General features: G+C 40.7%; 2 protein-coding genes and 1 long non-coding RNA gene across 3 annotated transcripts; 2 read left to right on the top strand and 1 right to left on the bottom strand.

Annotated features, from left to right (window-relative positions):
- Nucleotides 1–439: 439 nt before the first annotated feature.
- Nucleotides 440–14,473, top strand: LOC122871027 (FYVE, RhoGEF and PH domain-containing protein 4-like). The gene is given in 17 exon segments (XM_044185548.1): nucleotides 440–735; nucleotides 4,238–4,375; nucleotides 4,590–5,163; nucleotides 5,297–5,771; nucleotides 6,237–6,382; nucleotides 6,805–6,961; nucleotides 7,064–7,202; nucleotides 7,359–7,417; nucleotides 9,170–9,313; nucleotides 9,584–9,756; nucleotides 10,031–10,061; nucleotides 10,264–10,347; nucleotides 10,451–10,576; nucleotides 10,662–10,802; nucleotides 11,112–11,203; nucleotides 11,205–11,250; nucleotides 11,839–14,473. Coding segments are annotated over 17 exon segments (2,892 nt in total). The 5' UTR covers nucleotides 440–608; the 3' UTR covers nucleotides 12,079–14,473.
- LOC122871028 (DENN domain-containing protein 11-like) lies at nucleotides 12,342–24,930 on the bottom strand. The gene is made up of 9 exons (XM_044185549.1): nucleotides 24,411–24,930; nucleotides 22,001–22,100; nucleotides 21,596–21,754; nucleotides 19,057–19,213; nucleotides 18,790–18,928; nucleotides 17,903–18,034; nucleotides 17,601–17,751; nucleotides 15,945–16,013; nucleotides 12,342–15,444 (listed from the first exon to the last, which is right to left on the bottom strand). The coding sequence occupies exons 1-9, from the start codon at nucleotides 24,811–24,813 to the stop codon at nucleotides 15,249–15,251; spliced, it is 1,506 nt and encodes a 501-aa protein (XP_044041484.1). The 5' UTR covers nucleotides 24,814–24,930; the 3' UTR covers nucleotides 12,342–15,248.
- Nucleotides 22,437–24,630, top strand: LOC122871030. The gene is made up of 3 exons (XR_006376776.1): nucleotides 22,437–23,936; nucleotides 24,028–24,156; nucleotides 24,490–24,630. It is a non-coding gene; the product is annotated as an uncharacterized LOC122871030 (long non-coding RNA).

The following is a 24,930-nucleotide window of genomic DNA, read 5'->3' as shown; positions in this document are numbered from 1 at the left end:
GGTCTATAAAATGGCAGAAAATGGCACCAAAAAAAGGACATTTTCCAAAGCGCATGGTGACGTCTTCAAATGTTTTGTTTTGTCCAATCAACAGTCCAAAACATAAAGGTATTCAGTTTGCCAATGTATAAAACAGAGAATGATATTTGAAAAAATTGTTAGGCCTATATTAATAATAATTCATAAGGCTAATATTGTTATAGAGGGCTGATTGTCTAGAAATGTAGAAATACAGAAATGCTGTTGTAGAAATTAGAAAAAAGACTAAAGAAATTTTGCCTACTTAATCATTTTGTATTTGTGTTGCATCTTGTCAAAGTCTCATTGATTTTACAGATTCCCTTCATAATGTGAAAAGTGACTGTGTGCTGGCTGATTGGTCAACGTCCTCCAGTGGGCTTGTTCGGGGGCGCGTGGGGATTTAAATGAGAGGCGGTGCTTGTCATACAGCCGGATAGATATTAGTGGCGGTGATTGAGCACGTGAAATAGTGAACATCAGAATCTTGGGGTCACTGGCACATCGCCCTCCCTCTCTGTTTCCGGTTCAATTCACTATCTTTTGGAGAAACAGCGGGCTGAAGTCAGAGCTGAGACTACTTAGTAAAAATGTTTGACTTGAAGAAAAGGAATAGTTTGAGTCTGAACTGCAGCCGTGAGACGGAGGAGTTCAGACGAGCGGCGGTTAGACGGAAGGTCAAAGGTGCTTCGGTGGACTGCCAATACTCACAGACAGGTGAGGTAGCCACCTTTCTTTTAAGAGTAGCCTAATGCTCTAATCCACATTATGTATAATACATGTTAAGGCTTTTAAAGAACAAATTACATGAACTGAACGCATATTACAGACATCTTTATGACATTAAGTTAAATCCTGTTTACCATATAGCCTATAGGCTATTGTAGGCATAACTGTTATCTCTGTAGCTAACCTGTATCTCCTTTTGGAACCAGTAAGACACTAAGGCATTAATTCTAATCAAAATACTTATGCAAAAAAGAATAATAGAGTAGCCTAGTGGGCCTATATTGGCTCTAACGTTCTACATTCGACATAGGCTACATAGCAAATGCAACAAGGTACCAGTCCCTATTGCTCTTGTTCTAGTCACTGTAGATAAGATAGTGGATTTTGTGTGTGCATATATTTAAATTGTGTTAAGCACAGTTGGCGCCTCAGCTTGTTGGATTACTGCAGTGAAATCTCTATATTCTGATTCAGTCTGGACTTTGCCTGTGTGTCTTGAGACCAGCATTTCTCAATCACACACACACACACAAAGCCGTTCTGTTCCCCCATTGAGCCAGAGCTGTTTAGATTCTGTTTAGATTAGAGAAGTATGATTGCTCCAATGGTACTGTCAGATGCAGGATTCAACAGTGCCATTCATCTCTCCGACCTATATAATGCAAATTATTCTTTGGCTTGGTATGAGGCTCGTTGAAACAAGCACACTTACAGAAACAAAACGACTTACAAAAACTTTTATGGACAAAGTTCTTAATTTTTAAGATGAAAATAACATTGACTTTTTTTTTGCAAGAAGTATGTTAAAACTTGGAGATGAAGACCTCTCAAAACTTCACTCTGGGTTTTTTATAACAACTGAGAGGCTAGAAATTGATACGCACAGTAGTGCCTTTTTATATTTAGTTCAAAAATAGTTGAAAACATTAAAGGAATAAGTTCGATATTTTAGTAAAGACATTTATCAGAATTGACTCGGCATCAGCAGTATTAAAGGACTCAGATCAGGGCTAAAAACACTTGATCAGGACATCCCTAGTAAAGACGATATGTAGTTTTATGGAGGAGTCATGTTCTGGACTCTTTCTAGGCTGGAGCAGTGACTTCCAGCCAGTGGAGAAAGAAAACGAATAAGCGTTGTTGTTGAACTATTCCTGTAAGAATAATGATTTTTCGATCATCTGCACACAGCTTCACCATATTTTTTTATTTTTTTTATTTTCCAATATCTGTTCTTTGAAAAATAACAAACTCAAATGGAAGAGGCTTCTGAATAACTGAAAAAAGCAGCCTATAGCTGTAGCTATCAACATGCATCTTCCTCTTGGTCATTTTCTCTCAAAGTTTTGTGCTTCACCTAGATGTCAGTGCTGTCTAAAAAAAAAAATAAAAAAAATAAATAAATTAAATAAATACAAAATAACTAGGTCTACAACATTCTGCTGGAGTGATAGTACTCTTTATTTAGAAGTGTTGAATGTTGCCTCCTAGACGCTGACATAATGTAAGACTGGCAAAGGTTTGACTCTATGGCGAAAAGAGAGAAGTGAGAAAGCAGAAGTATGTTGTAATGTTGAGAAAGTAGGCTTTAGCTCTCTCCATGTGACCAACAAATCTGTTACAATTCAGCAGAGCCAGGAGTGAACAGTTTACTATGTTATACAAGTAATGCATAATTGTGCCTTTTACGTTTGGAAATAAACTACAGGAAAGACAACAAATGGTTACACAACTTGAACGTAGTAAGTTGTTTCTGTGAAGTATGGATGTCAGTATTCAGTACGCTTCATTACGCTTTGAAATCTGTGCCCTGACTGTTTGACTATGATGTGTTTTAACATGTATACTGTTTATTATCCTTGTGAGGGTCCTTGTTAGATCAAATACAAAACCAATGTAAACCAAGAATAATATCCGTATCATCTGTGGGGCTTCTTAGAAAAAGTCATCTTCACCTGGAACATTCTGTACATGTAATTTAGTATTGGGGCCAAGATTGAGCATGCACGATTTTGTTACAAATCTTAGCAATAGCTGGCTCACTGCTACGGTTTGTGTGTACATGCATGAGGAGGGAGTGGAGGGTGTATTTTGCTTGATTATCATATTTTTCTAAGAAGGCAAGGTTTGGTAAAACAATTGGTTCTGAGGGCTGATACCAATTAATTAACTTTTTCAGTTTAAAGGGGAAAAGATTTGCAGTGTGGGCAAAAAAAAAAAAGAACATAATAAAAACAAATCAGTCATAGCCCCCACATGGCAGACCTGATACCAGTGACCGCATACATGATATCATACCACACAGGCAGAACAGTGAAGGAATAGACAGGGCATAATACTGTACAGCAACAACGTGCAGTGCTTATAAAAGTACAAAATAAAAGAAAAAAATGTAAGTGCAGAAGAAACACGTCAGCAATAACGGTACACAACCAAGAGATTAATGACACTGCAATAAGGTCAGTTTTTTTCATGTACATGTAACACATTTGTTAGCAGTTGAAGGCTCAGGAGGAACTCTGAATCATACCCTCAAAATGGTTTAAGTTGAAGAAATGTTGTATGTAGTTTCCTAGGACTCAGCAAAATAGGCCCTCTCAAGCCAAACCTAGGTCAAAGCTCAAAATCAGTACATTTTAGTTTGATTATAGTAAAGATCCAAAAGTTGGAAAATTTTAGGGAAGCTATGTACAATGCCTTTTCAAGACATTTAAATTTTTCCACTTCTTATAATAGTGCAACCAAATAAATTTACATTTTGTGTTTTTTAAATATTTCACCCAACGTAACTCTCAGTGAAAGAAGTACTGTATACAGAAATCAGAGATTCATTCTTTATTGTCCTCTATAGAGGGAAATTTGTTTTCACAGTCTGTACAAAAGTAACATTCAAAACAAGCCATTACCGTGTGCCTAGGCTATTTAAAGCACGTATAGCTGAGGGCACAAAACTCCTCCCAAAGCGTGTTTATTTTAATTTTTTTTGCAGACTGGTTGTCTGTATCTGCGGCCAGGGCGGAGGAGGGTGAAGCATGGGTTGAGGGGGTGGCAGGATTTGTGTGCTATGGTCAGTGCTTTGCGAGTGGTGGCAGTGTCAATGAGGGCTGGCAGGTTGGAAGTGGGGAGACCAATTGTTTTTACAAGATATGTTTCAGGAGCTTGTTTCTATTGGTGAGCATGGTGAAATAGCAGGTGGCGCTGTACTGGAGGATGGGTTCAGTAAGACTTCAGTAATGAAGTTCGTTCCACAGCATCCTCTGTCCCTCTTTTGGTCTTGTAAGCGAACTGGTAGGGGTCCAGCTGTGGGCTTATAACTGGGAGGATGGCATTCAGTTCCAGTTTCTCTAAGCATTTTGCTATTATGGAGGTGAGGCTACTGGTCTGTAGTGATTCAGTTCAAAGGGGCAGCATTTCTTGGGGCCATGCGGTGTGGGCAAAAACTATGTGCGTGTATATATGGATCAGATAGTAACTGTATTTCTTTTAGTAGTGAGCAGTGGAGCGTGTGGCTCGTACAGCTGTGGCCATGCTTATGACATGGTCTGTGGATCAGAACCGAACTCCAAACCTGGTGCAGAGGAAGACTACAAAAGAAGCCCAGCTAAAGGATCACCTTTCAAACCACAAGGTAGGCTGAAGTCCAGTAGCCTACATACTTAACCTGAGAAATAAATCCTATCCATGCAAGTCCATTACAGTAAGTAGTGTTATTCGATAAATTCCTCCTTATTCTTTGAGATCACTGCTTGTCTTAACTCATTGTTTTATGGACTATACTGTACCTGCAAGACATTGGCTAATTTGTGATCATAGTACAATCATGCTGTTTTATCTCTTTGCAGTGCCTCCTAAACCAGCTCACCTCCAGAGTCCTCTGAGGGCAGGACAAGCTCAAGCTCACAGTCCCACGACAGGAAAAGTATTACCTCAACAAGTTACTGGCACAGAACAAGACCAGAGTCCTAACAGAGTTCGTGGAGTTTCTGTTCCCTGTTTCAGCCCAGCTCAGAATTGTCTAGGCTCTCCTAGTCCTGTCAGAGGAGAAGGGAACAGTTTTTTGAATGCAGTATCTGGAGCATGTATCAGCCCTGCCAGACATAATATTCCAAATCTTACAAGCAGTTCAGTTTTAGGATCTCCAAGTCCAGGCAAAAGAGGCATTCAGAGCTGTAGCCCATTGACGGAAGGATGGCACAGCCCTGCTAAGTTGTCCCCAAGGAACCAGAGCCCTCTTGCAGGAAAACTGCAGACCCCCAGCCCTGTGCAGGGGAGGGTGGGGAGCTACAGCCCCGCCAAGAACTCTAAATCCTGGCTAGGACTGCACAGAATCCTAAGCAGCAAGATGGAAGAACAAGAGAAGAGAGCGAGGAAATCTTTGAGTGTGCCTGACTTGATCTTTTACTTGGATGAGAGCAGGTAAGATTTTTAATTTGGTCCATTTTTGCACCTTGATTACCTGAATACCTTCCCATAGCATGTATACAGTAGCACTATATAGAATCCTATCATTTGTGAATATTACTTGAATTTTAAATGATTATTTCTGCAGGATTTCCACTGAAAAAGTTGAACTCTCTCCACTGAAAACTCTGCAATCACCCAACTGCAACGAACAAGCCATCACCATCAATGCACCAGTTAACCATAGACTCAGTCATGCCACAAATGAAGTCCATCTGTCAAGCAATGGCAAAGAGCATTCTTCAGGACACATTAATAGCATAGTGCAGGGGAAAGATTGCACAGTAGTAAATGGGAAGGGAATAAATGACAAAATGGAAGAAGCCAAGAAACCCATAGGATATGGCTCAAAGTTTTCCTGCCAGTGGAATGAGGCAACTACAGAAGATGGCGGGATTCACAAGGAGTCTAAAGGTGAACAAACTAATGAGCAGAAGAGGAAGGAGAGAGGAGGAGGTGAGCCAAAATATGAAGAGAATACAGAGCAAGAATTGTACAAGATAGCCAATGAACTCCTGCAGACAGAGAGGGCCTACGTGTCTCGTCTCCACCTGCTAGACCAGGTCAGTGTGTAATCTGTTTGTGGCTTCCTCCACGAAAACGCAATACACTTGATGCTAAAATAAGTGTGTAATGAAATGAAATTTTTTCAATTGCTTGTTGGTCTTGAGAGATAGAACCTTTTTTTGTGTGTGTGTGTGTGTGTGTGTGTGTGTGTGTGTGTGTGTAGAATCAGAAATACTTTATTGATCCCCGAGGGGAAACTCTTTGTTACAGCTGCTCACTATCACGTCACACAGGAGAAGTACTAATAGAATAGAAATAGACATAATGATAAATAAGTCTGCAAGCAAATCGAAATAATACACCTAATCAAATTAAATACAAGTGGGTATGAAGTATAAAGCTAAGTGTACAGTACAATGTAATAATATAAGTAATAGTAGTGCAATCATGTGTACTGTGAAGTTGATATTAATAACTGTAAAACTAATTTGAGTGGCGTGCCTCTCTAACTCCCACCACAGGTGTTCTGCTTACGCCTAACACAAGAGGCAGGCCGAGGCTCATTTCCTCCCGAGGTGATAAGAAATATCTTCTCCAACATTTCCTCTATCTACTCCTTCCACAGCCAGTTCCTGCTACCTGACCTGGAAAACTGCATCAGCCACTGGTAGGTGCTCATGTCATAAACGCAGACGACATTCAGGCCCGTCCTGGCAGTGACACTGTCTATTACAGTAGTGTTAAAGTTGCTGTATGAAAATTTACTTGCTATGTGACAACTCAAACTAAAATTACTTGGTACACTTTTACAAAAAAAAAAATCCCTTTACAACTGTCAACAACTTTTCCAAGGTGTACCGTCTCATCGTTTAAACATGATGGAGGGTGAGGTTTTTTGATGATGCCACAGCTGTTTGTGGTAGTAGGATGAATCTGGGGTTGTTGTTGTGGTGTTTTTTTGTTTTTTTTTTAAAGGTGAGAAAGTAGAATGTTCTTGACCTGTTACATCAGTCACCTGACCTCTATTGAGCATCTGTTTTATTTGCTTATTTTTCCTTCACTCACTTTTCCCACTTCCACCAAATCTAGGTGTGAGAGCCCAGGCCTGGGTAATGTTCTGCTGCAACATGCACCCTTCCTGAGGATGTATGCCGACTACATCAGGAACTTTGACCATGCCATGGAGCTGGTGAGACACTGGACCGAACGCTCCTCTGCTTTCAGAAACATTATCCAGGACGTACAGGTAAGACATACTAAGCAGGGTATGTATCAGTACTTATTCCTATGCACCTAAAAGTACGGAGGTCTGAGAAGAATGTTATGTATGTGTTGTCCTGTTTTTTAGAGTCAGGAAGTGTGTGGCAGCCTGACCCTGCAGCACCACATGTTAGAACCAGTCCAGAGGGTTCCACGTTATGAGATGCTGCTCAGGGATTACCTGAAGAAACTGCCCGAGGATAACCTTGACTATGAGCTTGCTCACAGTAAGTATGCTGTACCAGTGCTTAATTGGTCAGTCTACCAATATACTTGCTCTGAGTGTGCTTATCAGATTTTGATGGTACCTCTCTTTCCCTCATAAAGTGTCAGTCTGTCTGATAGGTCATTATGTCAGAATGAAATTCCTTTGTCTCCTGCAGAATCCTTGCAGACCATTTCCATGGCAGCCACCCACTCAAACAGCGCCATCCACAAAGCTGTACGTACACATCATTTACCATTGTTCTAAGAAAGATTTCATGTCACACAACACAATTGTATTATAGGGGCAAAAATTGATCCTGATATTGTGGTTTTCAGCCCCCTAATACAGTAGGGCAAAAAAGTATTTAGTCAGCCACCAATTGTGCAAGTTCTCCCACTTAAAAAGATAAGGCCTGTAATTTTCATCATAGGTACACTTCAACTAGAAGAGTCAGAATGGGAGGAAAGAATCCAGGAAATCACATTGTAGGATTTTTAATGAATTAATTGGTAAATTCCATGGTAAAATAAGTATTTGGTCACCTACAAACAAGCAAGATTTCTGGCTCTCACAGACCTGTAACTTCTTCTTTAAGAGGCTCCTCTGTCCTCCACTTGTTACCTGTATTAATGGCACCTGTTTGAACTCGTTATCAGTATAAAAGACACCTGTCCACAACCATCACACTCCAAACTCCACTATGGCCAAGACCAAAGAGCTGTCAAAGGACACCAGAAACAAAATGGTAGACCTGCACCAGACTGGGAAGACTGAATCTGCAATAGGTAAGCAGCTTGGTGTGAAGAAATAAACTGTGGGAGCAAGTATTAGAAAATGGAAGACATACAAGACCACTGATAATCTCCCTCGATCTGGGGCTCCACGCAAGATCTCATCCCGTGGGGTCAAAATGATCACAAGAACGGTGAGCAAAAATCCCAGAACCACCTGGGGTACCTAGTGAATGACCTGCAGAGAGCTGGGACCAAAGTAACAAAGGCTACCATCAGTAACACACTACGCCGCCAGGGACTCAAATCCTGCAGTGCCAGACGTGTCCCCCTGCTTAAGCCAGTACATGTCCAGGCCCGTCTGAAGTTTGCTAGAGAGCATTTGGATGATCCAGAAGAGGATTGGGAGAATGTCAGATGAAACCAAAATAGAACTTTTTGGTAAAAACTCAACTTGTCGCGTTTGGAGGAGAAAGAATGCTGAGTTGCATCCAAAGAACACCATACCTACTGTGAAGCATGGGGGTGGAAACATCATGCTTTGGGGCTGTTTTTCTGCAAAGGGGCCAGGGCGACTGATCCGTGTAAAGGAAAGAATGAATGGGGCCATGTATCGTGAGATTTTGAGTGAAAACCACCTTCCATCAGCAAGGGCATTGAAGATGAAACGTGGCTGGGTCTTTCAGCATGACAATGATCGCAAACACACTGCCCGGGCAATGAAGGAGTGGCTTCGTAAGAAGCATTTCAAGGTCCTGGAGTGGCCTAGCCAGTCTCCAGATCTCAACCCCATAGAAAATCTTTGGAGGGAGTTGAAAGTCTGTGTTGCCCAGCAACAGCCCCAAAACATCACTGCCCTAGAGGAGATCTGCATGGAGGAATGGGCCAAATACAGCAACAGTGTGTGAAGACCTTGTGAAGACTTACAGAAAACATTTGAGCTCTTTCATTGCCAACAGAGGGTATATATAAGTATTGAGATTAACTTTTGTTATTGACCAAATACTTATTTTCCACCATGATTTGCAAATAAATTCTTTAAAAATCAGACAATGTGATTTTCTGGATTCTTTCCCCCCATTCTGACTCTCATAGTTGAAGTGTACCTATGATGAAAATTACAGGCCTCTCTCATCTTTTTAAGTGGGAGAACTTGCACAATTGGTGGCTGACTAAATACTTTTTTGCCCCACTGCATCTATCGCTATGATTGTGTCCGTACAGATCTGTTTCAGTGTTTTTTGTTTCCCTGTAGGAGAGCCTGAAGCGGCTGCTCGAGATCTATGAAATGGTTGGAGAAGAGGAAGTGGTTAACCCGGCCAACGAGTTCCTCAGGGAAGGTCGTCTGCTCAAGCTTGCAGCCAGGAACACATCTGCCATGGAGAGGCACTTATTCCTGGTTAGAACACCGATGTATATTCAGAAACAGATTCTGACACACTACATCTTTGGGCATTTTTGTTGAGACAATGATCCATTATCTGACAAAAACCTTTTTTTGAATGTGCCTACCTACCCCTCTAATTTCCTTTCTATCATAGAGAAAGTCACAGGATTATTTTAAACTGCACTTTAGCTATATCACTCTAGCTAAGAGCGCCCTAAAATTTTAATCTAATATGGATTACCGTTCCTAAACGGAACTTTGGTGTGTAATGTTTCTCCACAGTTCAACAACTTTCTGCTGTGCTGCACTCCTAAATTCAGCCTAGTTGGGCAGCGTTTTACTGTCCGCTGCAGGATCGGGGTGGATGGCATGCAGGTGCAGCAGACCACCAATGAAGACCACCCATACACTTTCCAGGTGTCTGGAAAGGAGCGGACCCTTGAACTGCAGACCAGGTGTGTGTTTGTGTAGGTGTGTGTAGTAAAAGTTGGGTGTATTATACCAGTTGAGCTGCATGAATTTTTACTTCTAGTAAGGTTTTGTTGTTTTTGGTTATTCTTTGTTCATTAGCTGACATCTCATGTTGTCAACATGTAAACTTGTCTGCCTATGAATGTTAGATTACAAATTTAGAGGACTGGGCAGCCTTGGTACAAGTTGTTACAGTAAGTGTGATGTTCAATTTAATTGTTTAATTCTTTTTTTTTGCTTTTTTGTTTTTTTTTTAAGCTCTGAACAAGACAGAGATGAGTGGATAAAGGTAAGAGGGTATTTATATTTAGTGTTTGCAGCACATAAAGTAATAAATAAATAAAAAATAAATAAATAAATAAATAACTAATGTCCAAAGACATGCAGGTTAGGTTAATTGGCAGTCTAAATTGCCCATAGGTGTGACTGTGAGTGGATTAGGAAAAGATTTCAGTGTGAACAGAGTTTTCTAAAACAAGTTTTATCTCCAGGTAATTCAGGAAGCCATTGACGTGTTTCAGAAGAATAATGAAACCTTCAAATTGGCTTCTAAAGAGCTGAATGTAGAAGACCCAGTAAGTTTGATCATATTTCAAAAGGGGGTTGTACATATTTATAATCTATTTAGAAAATTCTGTGATACTATAAAACATCTCAGCTGTTGTGCGTGTTTTACAGAGAGAGGAACTCGGCCGACGGGCCCCTCGCTGGATCAGGGACAACGAGGTGACTGTGTGTATGAAATGCCAGGAACCTTTCAACGCACTCACTAGAAGAAGACATCACTGCAGAGCCTGTGGCTGCGTGAGTGACGTGATAGCGTTGCGCTAAACACAGATAAAACCTCATTTTAGGACAATGTATCAGTGACGGTTTCTCTGCTCCCCAGGTGGTATGCTGGAAGTGTTCAGACAATAAAGTTGCTTTAGAGTATGACGGCAACAAGCTGAACAAAGTGTGCAAAGCCTGCTACTCGATCCTGACTGGTCAGAGAGGGGAGAGGGTGGAGGGAAAGAGAAGAATACTGGAGGTGAGCCTTGTGTGTTTTCTAAAGGTTATGACAAGGGTTTAGCTTTCAAATGAATGAAAATCATACCCTTTAGTCATTACTGGATTCCATATAAACTTGTCACAAAGACAAGCTTTCTCTCAGATGCAACAAAGGCAGTGGTGGATAAACTAAAACACACTTTTTTTTTTTTTTTAAAGCTGGCATTAAGAATTTCAGTTTAGTATATTCTGCATACAAAATTGAAGTCTGTCTTTTTAGGAGCAGAAATACAACATAACATGGTTGTAAGTCTTTAACAGCATTGTGAATTCTTGTGTGTTCTCCCAGTCAGAGGCATCTCCAGTGTCCAGTGACAGTGTAATGAGTGGCTTCCTGCTGTATAATGACAACCCCAAGACCTGGCAACAGGTGTGGTCTGTTCACCAGGACTGAACCCCTGGTCCTCTATCTGTTCGCTGCTCCACAGGTAGGGATCTCTGTGATAGAGAATAATGTTAACGTAACAATGTGATATACTGTATTGTCCTTGAAATTATGTAAGACTGTTGCATTTTATTTTCAAACTATGAGTAATGATGCCACATACTCGTTTCTGTTAGTATTTCACTTTGGGTCATTTCGGAGGAACTGTCTCTAGAGGGTATGCATGTGATGTTGTCATACACAAATGTCACCACAGTCACTCAACAGTGGCAAACATGCAACACAATAGTCAGCATCTGCAACTATGCACATGGGGGGCACTGCTAAAATTGTGAAGAGCTGTTGTGACAAGCTCCACTCATTTATTCAGGTTTGCCCATAAAATGTCCAAAAACTCTTCTTGCTACTTCGTAACATCAACATACCACTGATTGGTTTGTTTGCCATGAGGGGTGGCATCATGTGGAAAAAGTGACATCACAGCATATCTTCTATTAGAAAAGAGAGCACATTATTCTGTTGCAACCTCACTGTGGGACATGTGATGACAGTCTTGTCAGTCATGTACAGCGTCAACCTTTGCATCCACCACCTGCTTTTCTATCTCATTCATTCACCCCCATATCTCCAGGATGTGAAGCCCCTATCCCGCATTCCTCTACTGGGCTGCAGTGTGGAGGATTCCCCTCAGGACTTCCAGGGTCAGCCTTGTTTCTGTTTAAGCCAATCCAAAACCACCCACACTTTCTCCTGCGATGGCTTGGACCTCAAACAGAGCTGGCTGACTGTTCTGAAAGTTGCTGTGGCAGGCAGGATGCCAGCGGGCACACTCTGTGGCTATGATCACCACCAATGGCTCCAGATGCACTAATGGTAATGACAATGATGGAAGTGTCTCCAGTGGTGAGGAATTTATCATCAATGGCAACAAGGAAAACCACTTGTGAATGTTTGAGATTAGGCACTATGGATGGAAGGTTCTCATAGAAGCATGTCACAAATGTACAGCAACAGACAAAACAAGTCCATTGATGTTAAAGCTTTGAACTGCACATTTGATAAAATGAATGAAATCTAGAAGTGAAATTCAGGAATGTAAAGGTTGTTAATACACAATATTCAGAGTGAGAACTGTTTTCCTTTCAAGTGGCGATGCACTTTATTTCTGAAATGGTTTAGAGTAAAATAAATAAAGTGAAGGTGTTTTAACATGACTCAGGCTATCCCTTCAACTACAAAGTTGGCTGTTCAGCTCTGTACAGCTTGTCTAAGGTGCCATGCAATGTGGCGTGAAAATATGCACATAATTGCATGAGGGTTTCAGTGATACAGAGGCTCTGTGGGATCATAATTGTCTTATAAAACACATTCAACTGATCCCATTTCTTCACAGATAATGTTACAGTAATTGAATATTTACACTCAAAACAATTTACAGCTAAACAAACTAAATAAACAATACATTTAGAAAGAATTAAATGGATCAAAATGATCACTGTAAAACAGACAATGAATAATAACCTTTAGCTTGTTGTAGGAGTACATCATATCTTGTATGTGTTGGGCACAAAGCCCATGGAGTAACCAAAGCACCAGGTTAGCTTAGTGTGCAGCAAGAAGAAACAGCTTATTTAACAATATGATTTTAAGTGATGTTATTTCCATAGAATTTTTCTTTTTCAGCGCATGTATTTTCATGTAGCAATTCTGTAATGATGGTTACCTTAAGGGAAATTCCTCGAACTATTGACCTTGCTGTTCCACATGAATTGCTAAACTATACCTGATCTATGGAGGTATGCAGGCTGACAAACGCGCAGAGAATTATCTTTCATCTTTGTAGCTCTATGGAGCGTTTTCTTAGCTAGTTATGGTTTTATAGAGCATTTACTGTATGGTTCAATCTACTCTCATCAACCATGTTTCCAGCGTCAACAGAACTCTTGTTTTCAGCAGAAAGTTCCGATAAACCGACTGCGTACCTATCCAGCACTAAACACGAGCGTGTTAGTGCTGAAAGTTAGCAGCTAGCTGGTGAAGAAAGTCGAACAGCTAGCAGGTAAACAACCCAGCTATTTTTCTCAGTACAGTGTTTCCCACAGAATGACAGTGTAACTGTCCCTATTAACCTGTAACCCTATTTCTAGTAGGTTATTTCTTATTTCACCATTGTAATTCTACTCAATTCTCTACCTTATTTTTGTGTTTACTACTTAATCTGCTCACCTTGCACTCCCCTGTTGTTAATGACGTAGCCTATCGAAACAATCGAAACCAACATGGTAACAGCTGCACTTACAAGCTTTTACAAAACAACGGCAAAAGTAGGTCTACATTAAACAGGAGACTCACAGGAGGGGTAGAGCTGGTCCACTAGTTAATTGATTGCAGATAGCGTCGTCCTCTCGGACAGATGCTTTTTTAAATGACAAAATGGGTCGCCAAATACAGCTTGGCGGCCGTTAATATGCTTAAGTAAAGTCTGTGTGGGAAACACTGCTGTAGTTGGTGAAGAGAAAAGCAGAGCTAAAAGAAACAGACAAAAAAAGACGACTCCACGTGAATGCTAATGTTTCTTCGTGTTTGCTGGATGTGTAATTAGGTCATCGTTTGCTAACATGTTAGCCATGTGTATTTGTCATTTTTCAGTTCTTCTGCCATCTAGTGGCCGAAATGTAATTAATGCGGCTTTAAGGTTCACACTTAATTTCCTAATAATAAAGAACCTCGTGGTCTGTCATCATTTATGCACTACATCATGTGTCAACAGCAATACACAACATAAGATGCCAACAAGTGCAACGTCTCTGTTTTGCTGTTAAAAGTTGTAGAATTGTGCCTAAAGTGGTTCTCTATGATCTATTCTGCAGATGGCAACTGTGAAAAAAATCAACTCGGTGTCTAGATTGAGAGAATCATCTCAAGTTGTGAACTCACCCCATGAGGGCCTGTCTTTGTCTTGATACTAGAGTTGCAAACATAATTGGACAGCTGAGAAAAGCATTAGACTAAACAGTGCTCTTTGTGTTACAGCTTATTCCTCTGAACTGCAGACCCAGCTGACAGCCCGGGTGCAAATAAGCCATTTCAAATTGCCTCTGTCCACGTGGACATCGCCCTTGCCTGTTGGACATCATTAGAAAATCTGATTTGGTCTTAGCTCAGGCCAAAAATAATTAGTTAAAATAAATGGCAAACTGGTCATTTGTCGCATTATGTGCCACTTAAACAGCAGTGCTTACAGACATGGCTTTTGAAGACAAAGGTGGTTTGACCTGCTTGTCGTGACATAAGTTAAATTTCAAGAAAGGAGGCCCTGATTTGGACATAGAGGCTTCAAAATAAGATGTTTTAAATCCAGCACTTGATACAAAGACAACAACACTGGCAGAGAGGCGGACGCTGTATCACACATACGCTGACACACTGCACATAAAGGAAAAAAACAGAATTATTTACACAAAGGCTACCTCTCTTTTTCACTTTCATACATTAATCCTCTACATGTTTTGTTCACTTAAAATCTCCAAATCACTGGGTTCATCTTGGAAGAAGTCTGTCATTCAACTTGATGTGCGAATACAGTTCAAGCCACTTTTGTATTTACTTGATCTTATCATCTTGGGTTTGGACCTGCCATCCATGGCATTCAAACATGGCTTAGTGTTGAAATACTGCAGCTGTATACTATCCAGAGAATCATTTTCAGTCAGCCAAGGGTGAGTAATCCATCTTAAGGGTGAGTTTCTCTGTGAGGCTGTATCACGTAGAATTGACCACATTACTGTTGGTTATAATACATGAGAGTTGTTATTGTTGCTCTTGCCATCAGGTTGTGAGGGAGCAGAAACCACAGTGAACAAAAGAAGCACAGGGAGATAAACAACAACAAAAGTTATACCAGAGAAATTTCTGAAGGCTCAAACAGTCCTGAAGACTCCAAGAAGCCAGTAGTGCAGCACTCAAGTTGGCTCAATGCAAATCAACCCCATTTAAAAACCAGCAGTGATGAAAGGCGGAAAGGCGGTGGTCTGTTGTCTCTCAACTGCAGCACAGCTGCTCCGACACCAGCAGGGTTTCATAGCCATAGATCTCCAGCAGGTGGAGCAGGAAGAGCCTGTCTCCATGGGGATCCAGACCCATGGCCCTCACACTCTCCTGGGTCAGTGTGGGATCGGGGCTCCCTGCCACCTCACTGAGGGTCTGGAAAATCCTGTTGTTCTGCTCCAGGAAAAACCTGGAAAAGATTTAGAAGAAAGGTGGTAGTTTGAGATTTTGTTATATGGCTTTTTATCCAGTTCCACAACTAAAATATACTCAATTTGATTTATTTTTTAACAATTTAGAAAATATTTACAAAGTAGCCTTTTTCCCCCTTGTTTTGTTCCGCTTGTCCTGTATGCTTTCCTCCCACATTCCTGTGGTTACATTTCATGTCACTATGCTGAATAGTAGCAGTGATAACATGGAAGAAGCACATAAAACAGGACAAATATACACTGTGAGATTTAATAACTACAGTGACTGTAAGAGGAGGAGAAAGGTCGGGAGATTCTGTCAGGCTCATTACCTCTTGGATTCAATTTTAAGTTTCTAAGCTGCCACTGTGCTGGCCATTCTTCCCAGGATCCTCATAAAAAGATTAAGTTGTGTCTGCTCTGCAAACAGTGGTTAGTGGGGGTTATCAGTAGTTACCACCACACCACTGGCTGGTTAAATGAATCATGTTGTACTTACAGAATAAAGAGATCCTCTTCACTGGACACACAGTCTCCATTCTCCTCCTGGGAGTACAGCAACATTTGCCTACACACACACACACACACACACACACACAGGCACACACTTTATTTTTAGCTGTCCCTTTGAAAACCTACAGGAGAAAGTGCACTATTTGTGATTCATACCAAGATATGTAATGTGTACTTGTGGTACTGGGACATATGCATGTGTTTCAGTTAAGAAACAGTTAAGTTTATGCTAGCAGCTTAGTGAGGCTGTACTTAAGCACAGTGATGTTTTGAGCTAAATACTAATGTTAGCATGACAAAATGCTAATACAATGTTAACATGCTAAAGTTGGCAGGTAAATGGATACTATGGTCACTATCTTAGTTTAGTATTTTTAATTTGCTAATTAGCAATTGTCATTAATTTTTGCAAGTATTTGGTCATAAACCAAAGAAGTGGACAAAGTTTTGATGATCACCATCATTATTACAATTTACCCTCTGGGGACCATACAAAATGTCATGGTAATCCATTCAATATTTGTCGATATATCAGTTTGGACCAAAGTGGTGGACCGACCGTCCAACTGACACTGATCGTCACACTGCTAGCGTGGCTAAAAATGACTGTGAAAGATGCTGCTGTAATCTAAAAATATCAGCAATTTGCACCATTTTTTAACTTAAAAAAACTTTAAAAACCAACAAGAACTTGCACATTATTTAGTAATCCAATAGAGGATAAGTGATGTGCAGAACTGACGATCTTTTGGTCACATGACATTTGCTCCTCAAGTCCTGTTTTGCAAAATTAAAGATCCTGAATTTATTTATTTATCAGTATGTGGATTCTTACTGGTTCTGGTGATGATTTTAGAGTTTATGTATCAGAGACAAACCTGCTAAATCATTGGATTTTTTTCTAGGAGTACAGATTTTTTTCAATTAAACCCTTCAGAAAAAAAGGATGTTTACTTTGCAATGTACTAGATTACATTTGTCACAATTTACAAGCATTTTGTTAAAGGATAAGGCTGGCTAATTCTACATTTTTTTATTGTTAAAAAGTCCAGTGAACCAACAACAAAACCAGCAATGTGTTAGTCCGTCTCTCAATACTTTCCACCTTTTCTACCCTGTCTGTGGCACTCAGCCCCAAGCCCATTGGTTCCTACTGAAGACAGAAATCTTTAAAAACAGCTCACAAACATATAGTTTAATATTTTTTTTAAAAGTCTAAGTAATTTTCTAAAACAGCTGGGCACTGTAGCTCAATGTTACTCAAACAGGAGGATTTGTTGCATTTGTTGGGGACTATTTTCTCCCGTGGATTAATACACATTTTGAAGCATTTACGGCAGTAGGACGGTGTATGTGTGATTGACTCAAAATAAACTGTGCCCATGTTCATGGTAGTGAAGGAACATGTCACTACATGCAACACTGTGGCTTACTGATGTGTTTTTAATAGTTTTTGGACAACAACTGAGATATATCAAACTTTGGCTACATACGAAATACGTTACGTAGACTAAATTCATTGATAGTTTTGGTCTTTCTATGGCATTTGTTGACAATAAGAAAAATGTAGAACAACACCAGCCTTAGAATTTAATTATTGTGAAGTGTAAGCAGTAGTCCTGTTGTTAGCAGTGTTACCTACCTCTGCTCAGTGAGTTTGCGATATTTCTCCCTGTCTGCGGTGCTGAGGCGAAGCAGAGGCTTCAGGCCGTCTCTGCAGGTCTTTACATTCTGATTGTCTAAATACACATCATACAGATCCTTCTTCTCCTCAAAGATCTTCTCAGTAGTACCTAAGAATGCAAACACACGCAGAATCTCTAAGATTTGAGATACCGGAGATGCTAATCATACCTGCAAAAGATGTATATTAGACCAACTAGCCTGAGTAATTTTTCAGTGGGGCTTTTCACAAATGTTAACATGTTTCAAGCATCCACTTACATGCTACGTAGGAGAGCTCGTTCTCCAGGGCGCTGATATCGGCCACATTAACATAGAAGAAGGGGCGGAACTCGGGCACAGCCACGCCAATCCCGGGGATGGAGATGTTTGCCAGGCAACAGCAGCAGTACACTGAGAGGGAAGAGGGGGTGGAGGGTGAAATTAGAAAAATGATGCATGAGTGTGGGAGAGAAAGAGAGCAACACAGGCTGTCCAACACTGATACAGCTGGAAAGGAACTGCATGTACGCTGATGTAAAATCCCTAGAGTCATACTATAAATTAGTAAAAAATACAGTTTTCTGAAGACGTTTAATGGGTTTCAGAACTGTAAAAGATTTTGTAAACTTTTAGTAGTAAAAGTAAAAACATGAAAATAATCTATTTTCTTCTGATGATTTTTAAATTAAAGGAATATTTTTGACATTTTGTGAAATACACTATTGTGCTATCTTGCCAAGAGTTAGATGAGAAGATTGATACCACTCTCAATTCAGTGCGTTATGAAGGTGGAGTGGTGAGACCGTTAGCCTAACTTAGCATGACGTTCAACAACAACAGTCAGTTTTACATTGGCTTTTGTACAGATTCAGCAAACAAGATAGAACAATTAATAACAATTAATTAAGGAGCTTTAGATGTGCTGGTAGGCAGATGTTGTTACCTTCAGACAGAGCTAGGCTAGTTGTCCCCCTGTTTACAGTCTTTGTGCTAAGCTACGCTAACCAGCTGCTGGCTCCAGCTTCATATTGAATGGACAGACATGTGTGGTATCAATCTTCTCATCTGACTCTAGACCAGAAAGCGATTATGCATAATTCTCAAAATGTTAACTATTCCTTTTATTTTCATTCAAACCCTTGTGAATAAATCCAGATGTTTCTCACCTCTGTAGCAGACCACGCCCACCGGTGGAGGGGAGAAGATGAGGATGCGTCTGCGGAGGAGAGCCAGTTTCCACAGCACCATGATCTGCTCCCCAAAGAAGCGGATAAACTGGGACATACAGCCTGCAGGGTGGGTGATCTGGTCCAGAAGTATTCAAACACAGAGGCACACAAGGGTACTGAGTAATATGTGTAAAAAACACTCTTAATGTTCACATCCAGAGACACCAGCTGATGTAGTTGTAGAAGAGGAAATGTCCCTCCTACCTTCATCTCAGGGTGCATGCTGTGGTTGATTGCAGCTCCCCAGGCGTTGGCTGGACATGCAGTAACAACACCATCACCACTTGGGGGTAGAAGTGCTCTCTTGTCCTCATAGAAGGCCTCCAGGGGAGAGTAGTGGCCTGGGGACTGAAGCTGGAGCCTGGAGCAGGGGACACAAAAATGACATACAATGATGTCAACATCAAAATTTGAAAATTTTAAACTTTGAAATTTAAATATTTAAACATTTTCGATACAAGCAGTTTTTTTTCTTAACTTCAGTTTACTTTTACTTTTAGGACACAACAGCATGGAACAAGGTGCTTGTCACAATTCAGTTTCAGTTCAAATCTGAGTACAATGATCCCAACCAAACCAATTCCAAACGATCCCAATATAATTCTAAAAAAAAGGATGCATGGTGCTCTTTACACACAAAGTGTTATTTTGCTACAGCTGTACCACAAGCCTGCCAACAAAACCACATAATGCCAGCAGTATGTGATACAGTACACTGAACAGCATATTGAAGAAATTTGGCAAAATGTAGTAATGCTTACATTAAACACATGTAAATACTTTCCAAAACAAATGCAAATGATTATGTTAATATGTGTGTATATCTCTTGTCCCTGTTCAGCAGAGTACTGCTTTTTGGGATATACTCATACCTAGAGTTTTCCTCCATATAGAATATTTTTAAAAATACTTTTTTTTATTGTTCTGCACAGAGAGCCATTTTGATTTTAAAATGGACAGCTAAAATGTGGAATGCATGTAGTTAACAGTCACTAATTAGTGCAGATACAGTCTAGTGAAACAAATGATCAGCTGCAGCTCTTTGTAATACAAATTAATTTGGCCTGGAAACCCTCATTCAGTAACAATAGACTAGACTAAATAGAACTGCCACCAATTGTAGTGGGCTGGATGTCAGTCTGGGAAAAAATATGCTACCAAAGTACAGAGGAACATAGCTAGACCCTAACTATGGCTATAGAATGTGACGTTTTTTTATATTAAGGCTTTGTTAATTATTCTATAACCACTATCCACTTCACAGTATTCCACTAAATCAGAAATAGAGGGAAGGAGAGAGAGAGAAAAAGGGGAAAGTATCCATAAATTCCCAAATATCTTAACCACCTCGTGACCAACAGTGAGCCCTTTATATAACTGCCATAGCAGTCAGCAGATGGGGAATCTGGAGCAAGCTACGTGGGGAATGATGAGTAAGGAGCATGACCGCTGCATGACTGGAGGCCAGGAGAAGCCAGAGTGTGGGAACTGTGGAGAGGGAATAGAGGAGGATCGGGGAAAGCAGAGAAGAAGAGGGACTGAATATAGAGAGAGGTGTGTGACAAATATTGGGATGTAACAGTGAAGTACACGGGCCTGTCCACACCAGCAAAATTAATAATGGGGTCTAAAGATAATGGAAATGTTTACTGAAGGAGATCTACGGTTTGAGAAAGAGAAAACAGTGTTACGGAAAGTGTGAGAGTGGTCTATTTGAGATGAGGGAAAAGAAGGAAGAAGAGGAACTAGGGTAAGAGGAGTCAAAAAGCCCCACTAGTGGCCCCTAGAGGCCTCTTACTAGTCGGACCCAACAGACAGGTGCATTCTGATATATAGAACTTGGAACTGTGGATCAGCAACCATATAAAAAGCTTTTTTTGTAGACTCTTGTTAATAATTCTTTAACAGACAAGGATATGTCTTCTAGTTTCACTTGTTTGGTCATTGTGACTAATGCTTTGTCGTTCCCCCATGGTGCCAATAAAAACCAGGGGATGTGAACATAGATGCATATTCAGTTTTAAATGAAAAGAATAACAAACATATCATCATTTATCTATACTTTTAATATAATTTGATTATGTTATTGATTATTTTATTTTAAAATTACTCCTCAGACTTTCTAGTATCCTAACCCTACTCACAAAAGTGGAATCTAGGATCTCCCTTGTGAAGAAAAATGAATATGGAGTCCGTTTTTGCCCAGTAACCCTGACTAACTTTAAGCTGTGCTAAAATGTTTAGTCAATTAATCACAGGACAAATATCATAAAGTGAAAATTTTAAATAAATTAGATTTTAATAATCAATTACTTATTTTTAAGTCGTTTATCAAGCAAACATTTGCTGGTTCCAGCTTCTCAAAGGTGAGGTTTTGCTTTTGTTTCATAAACTGACTTTTAATCTCAACTTTTAAGTCAACATGGTAACTCTTTAAAGTGTTCAGAAAAAATGGAAATTTTAAAATCTACAAATTTCATGACAACAGGGGAAACTTAATCTCTCGAGGAAGATTGTGTGATATGATCAAAAATTCCAGAACAGCTACTAAATGGACATTGTGGTGAGGTTGTTTTTATTGACTGAATATCTTTGGGTTTTGGAAAATTGGTTGGACAAAACAAGCAATTTGAAGTCGTCACCTGAACATCGCCCTGATTGTAAGTCTGCTGTTCAGTGAAAGTAACAGCTCCTGCCATGTGCATAAGCAGACCACTCCGTTGAACAAACCAGCTCCTCTTACCTGACTTGGTGCTCCAGGAAGCTCATGTAGCGGTAGAGCAGGGTGTAGGAAGGAGACAGGATCCCTACCGACTTCATCCTCGCACCCCTCTCCACCGTGCTCTCCACCGGCATGTTGGCAAAGCAGGCGAGGCCAAAGTAGCAGCCTTTCCGGAAGTAGCTGTGGATGGAGGGGAGAGAGGGAGAGAGACGAAGCCATGAGTCATGAAAAGCAAAGGCACTGCCAGATGGCCGGGCAACACTTTCTGTTGTTCTGTCCTGCCAGGAGGAAGACATGGGGCCGCATCCTAATACTCTAAATTAGCTTTAGAGTACTTGGTTGTGTCCTTCAGGTTATAATGAAGGTGAACAACTATCTCTATTGTGCAAATACTTCTACTGATCATGCATGCATACACACACTCACATGAAGTCTGTGGTGACTCTGTGGGAGCCGCTGGCGATGGCTTTGAACTCCACTCCCTCCAGGTCCATGTCTTTGGGCAGACACCACTCCAGCATGTTTCCTATCACACCCACGCAACAGAGCGATCATATTAAAACACAGAGGCAAGCAGACAAACACTGATACAAGACCAGACGGTAAATATATTATCGCCATTTCATTTCATGTTCACGACACAACAGTGACACAGCCTGATTGGATTCCTTGGAATTCATTATGTGTTGGCTGGGCGCTGACGCTCGAGCGGCAGCTGAGCAAATATGGTCTGATAGGTGCAGGGAGGCAGAGAAGGTGACTCAGCCAGTGTGGTTTTTCAATCTAATCATTAGCTACATGTATCAGTCAGTGGAGTTTGCTGAGTTGATTGGTCATCAGATTGAGCCCACAGGTCTGTATCATCCACTGAGACTAAAGGCCACCTGCGGCTCAACACCAAAGCTGCTCTGTTGCCACTTTGACAGCTGTTATTGACTTGAAGCATTTAGCTTTAAGTATCATGCAGTGCAAAGTGCCTATCAAAGCTATTTCCTGTACACACAGGCCAGTAATAAAAGGTTAGTTAAAATAGTAAAGACATAATATTTTTTCATTACATATTTTACATCCCACTTGTGAACAAAAGCACAAAATAAGAATGCTTTACTTTGATTTGTGATGTAGGCCAATCATGTGGCTCTTGATGCTGGACTAAATTCTATAAGAAATTATCCTCAAATCAATATTTTGTCTAAGCATTCTGTCAACCTTATATAGCATAATTTTAGGTGAAATACTCAAATTAATCCTAAACCTATTCTAGTCAATCCACATTCTAGTACAGTATAGACACAGAAATCTTCTAGTACATTGTGTCTAGTACATGTCTCATTGTTATCTTAAAAAAAAGGAACCATCGGAGTGTATCTGCTGTAATCTCTAATAAAAAAAGGTTAAATAACAAAATACCCCCCAAAAAACATGAAAATAATATATATGGAAAAACTAAAACATTTTCTGCCAGAATAACATCCTCAAAAACAACATTTATCATGGAATTCAAAGCACATAAGCTACAACTGTTTAAAAAAAAAGTGTTTTAGGGTGGATTGCTCTGTTAAGTACGTAGACGTGGAGCTTACTATCTGTAAGTAGAGATGGGGCAAATTTGTTTTGTGATATCTTGCCAAAACACTGACAGAACTGTCATAATAGTCTATGCTAAGTGATGTGATACTACGGCAGAGGTATATTTTCCTTGATATTTTACCATAAGAGTGACATTTGAGTGCATAAACTGTAGATATCTTGGTGTGAGCGCTAAAAACATCATGTTGCAATTTGTTACACACTGTTGCATCTTGGTTGTTTGTAAAATTCTGCAAATATGAAAACTTTTAATAATATACTGAATTAAAGGGAATGTTTTCCTCTATAGGTACATATATAATAATGTACCATGGCTGACTGTCATAGATCATAGATTGACCTACTGTATATTCTGTTAATATGCTGATACCAGTGTATTGCGAACAATAATGTATCTTATCATGAGTTACCCTGTGAATCCTGGCTCTGGTATTAAGGAAACGTGTGGCATCAGCTCATTAGTGGACTGAAAGTCCAGGGTAACAATATTGACTGCACAGACCAGGAATTGATCCAGCTAATCTACCTGGAGTCTTATTTGTTGGCTTTAAACTGGCCTTTCCTGCAAAGCCCCTATCAGACTGTGTGACATGGTGCCAATGGTGGAGTACTGATATCAGTGACCCTTCCACTGAGCAGATATGTAATAAGCATTGATATAACCTGTTCATCACCCCCATTCTTCTGGCCTCATCTCAATGTGACATGCTGCAAAATCATAAAGTGCCCAGCTCCACCCTGTAGGGAATCTCATGTGTTGCAATCAAGCCAGGTCTTCTCTATGATTTTGAAACATTAAATCTTGTGATTCTTAAATTGATTAGCCCTCCATGTAAGTAACCTGATTGGCAACTGTTTCACAGGGGCCCATCCTGTCTTCTCAATCAACATGTATAGGCCGACTCTGCAGGAACAACCAGCTGACTGATTTCCATCACAGAACTCATCCTGACATTTTGACATGTCTGCACTGTAGTTAGACTACAGAAGGTGTAAGGGCTTTTGATCATGTCTCTAAACTTATGGCCAGGTCAGAAAAAGCCACACAGAAGGTTCTGCAGACTTGGTACATCGTGCGCTCTTCATTTTGGGCGTCAGACATAATAATTGCTTGCATTAGACGAGGCAAGCTTCATCTATTTTTTTTCCTCTTCTGTCTATAAACATGATCCTTTACCTTTTTCTGCTACATTTTGTATTTTATTTAATATAGCAATAATTCCATGTTGCATATTTTATGTCCCACCTGATCTGGTATTAAATGTAACCACAAAGACCGACACAATCTGGTCCTTTTCCTCCCATTTCACCATCCTGTCTTCCAGCGACAACTCCATCGATCCTAAATCCGAGAGATGCTCCTCGTCGTCGGGACGCAGCGCTTCATCCTTGCCCACCGGGGTGCTCGAGGTCGCGGGTGGGGCGCTGCAGCCGTCTGCGTTGGAGACAGACCTGCTGGGAGTGGGACCCCCCGGACAGCTGCTCCGCCCAAACCCCGGAGCGGAGCATCCTGATGAGGCACGACTGTTGGAGGGGCTCGCCAGTCGGTCCTTGGCGTGTGCTGCCGCCGGTGCCGCTCCGCCGGGTTTCTCCGCGGACGGAACCTCCTCCCAGTCCAGCAGAGGGGCTCGGTCCGAGCGCTCCACCATCCTGTCGGCGGTCCCGCCTCGTCAGTCTCACCGCGAATTGTAGGCTAAATTATGTCTCAGCCGACAGGCACCAGGTCCATCCGTAGATAATTACAGCTCAGAGCAATTCCCGCATTG

This window comes from Siniperca chuatsi, linkage group LG23 (assembly GCF_020085105.1).
Source record: "Siniperca chuatsi isolate FFG_IHB_CAS linkage group LG23, ASM2008510v1, whole genome shotgun sequence".
In the NCBI taxonomy this organism is placed as follows: domain Eukaryota; kingdom Metazoa; phylum Chordata; class Actinopteri; order Centrarchiformes; family Sinipercidae; genus Siniperca; species Siniperca chuatsi.
This window is presented reverse-complemented; position numbering and strand designations above follow the sequence as displayed.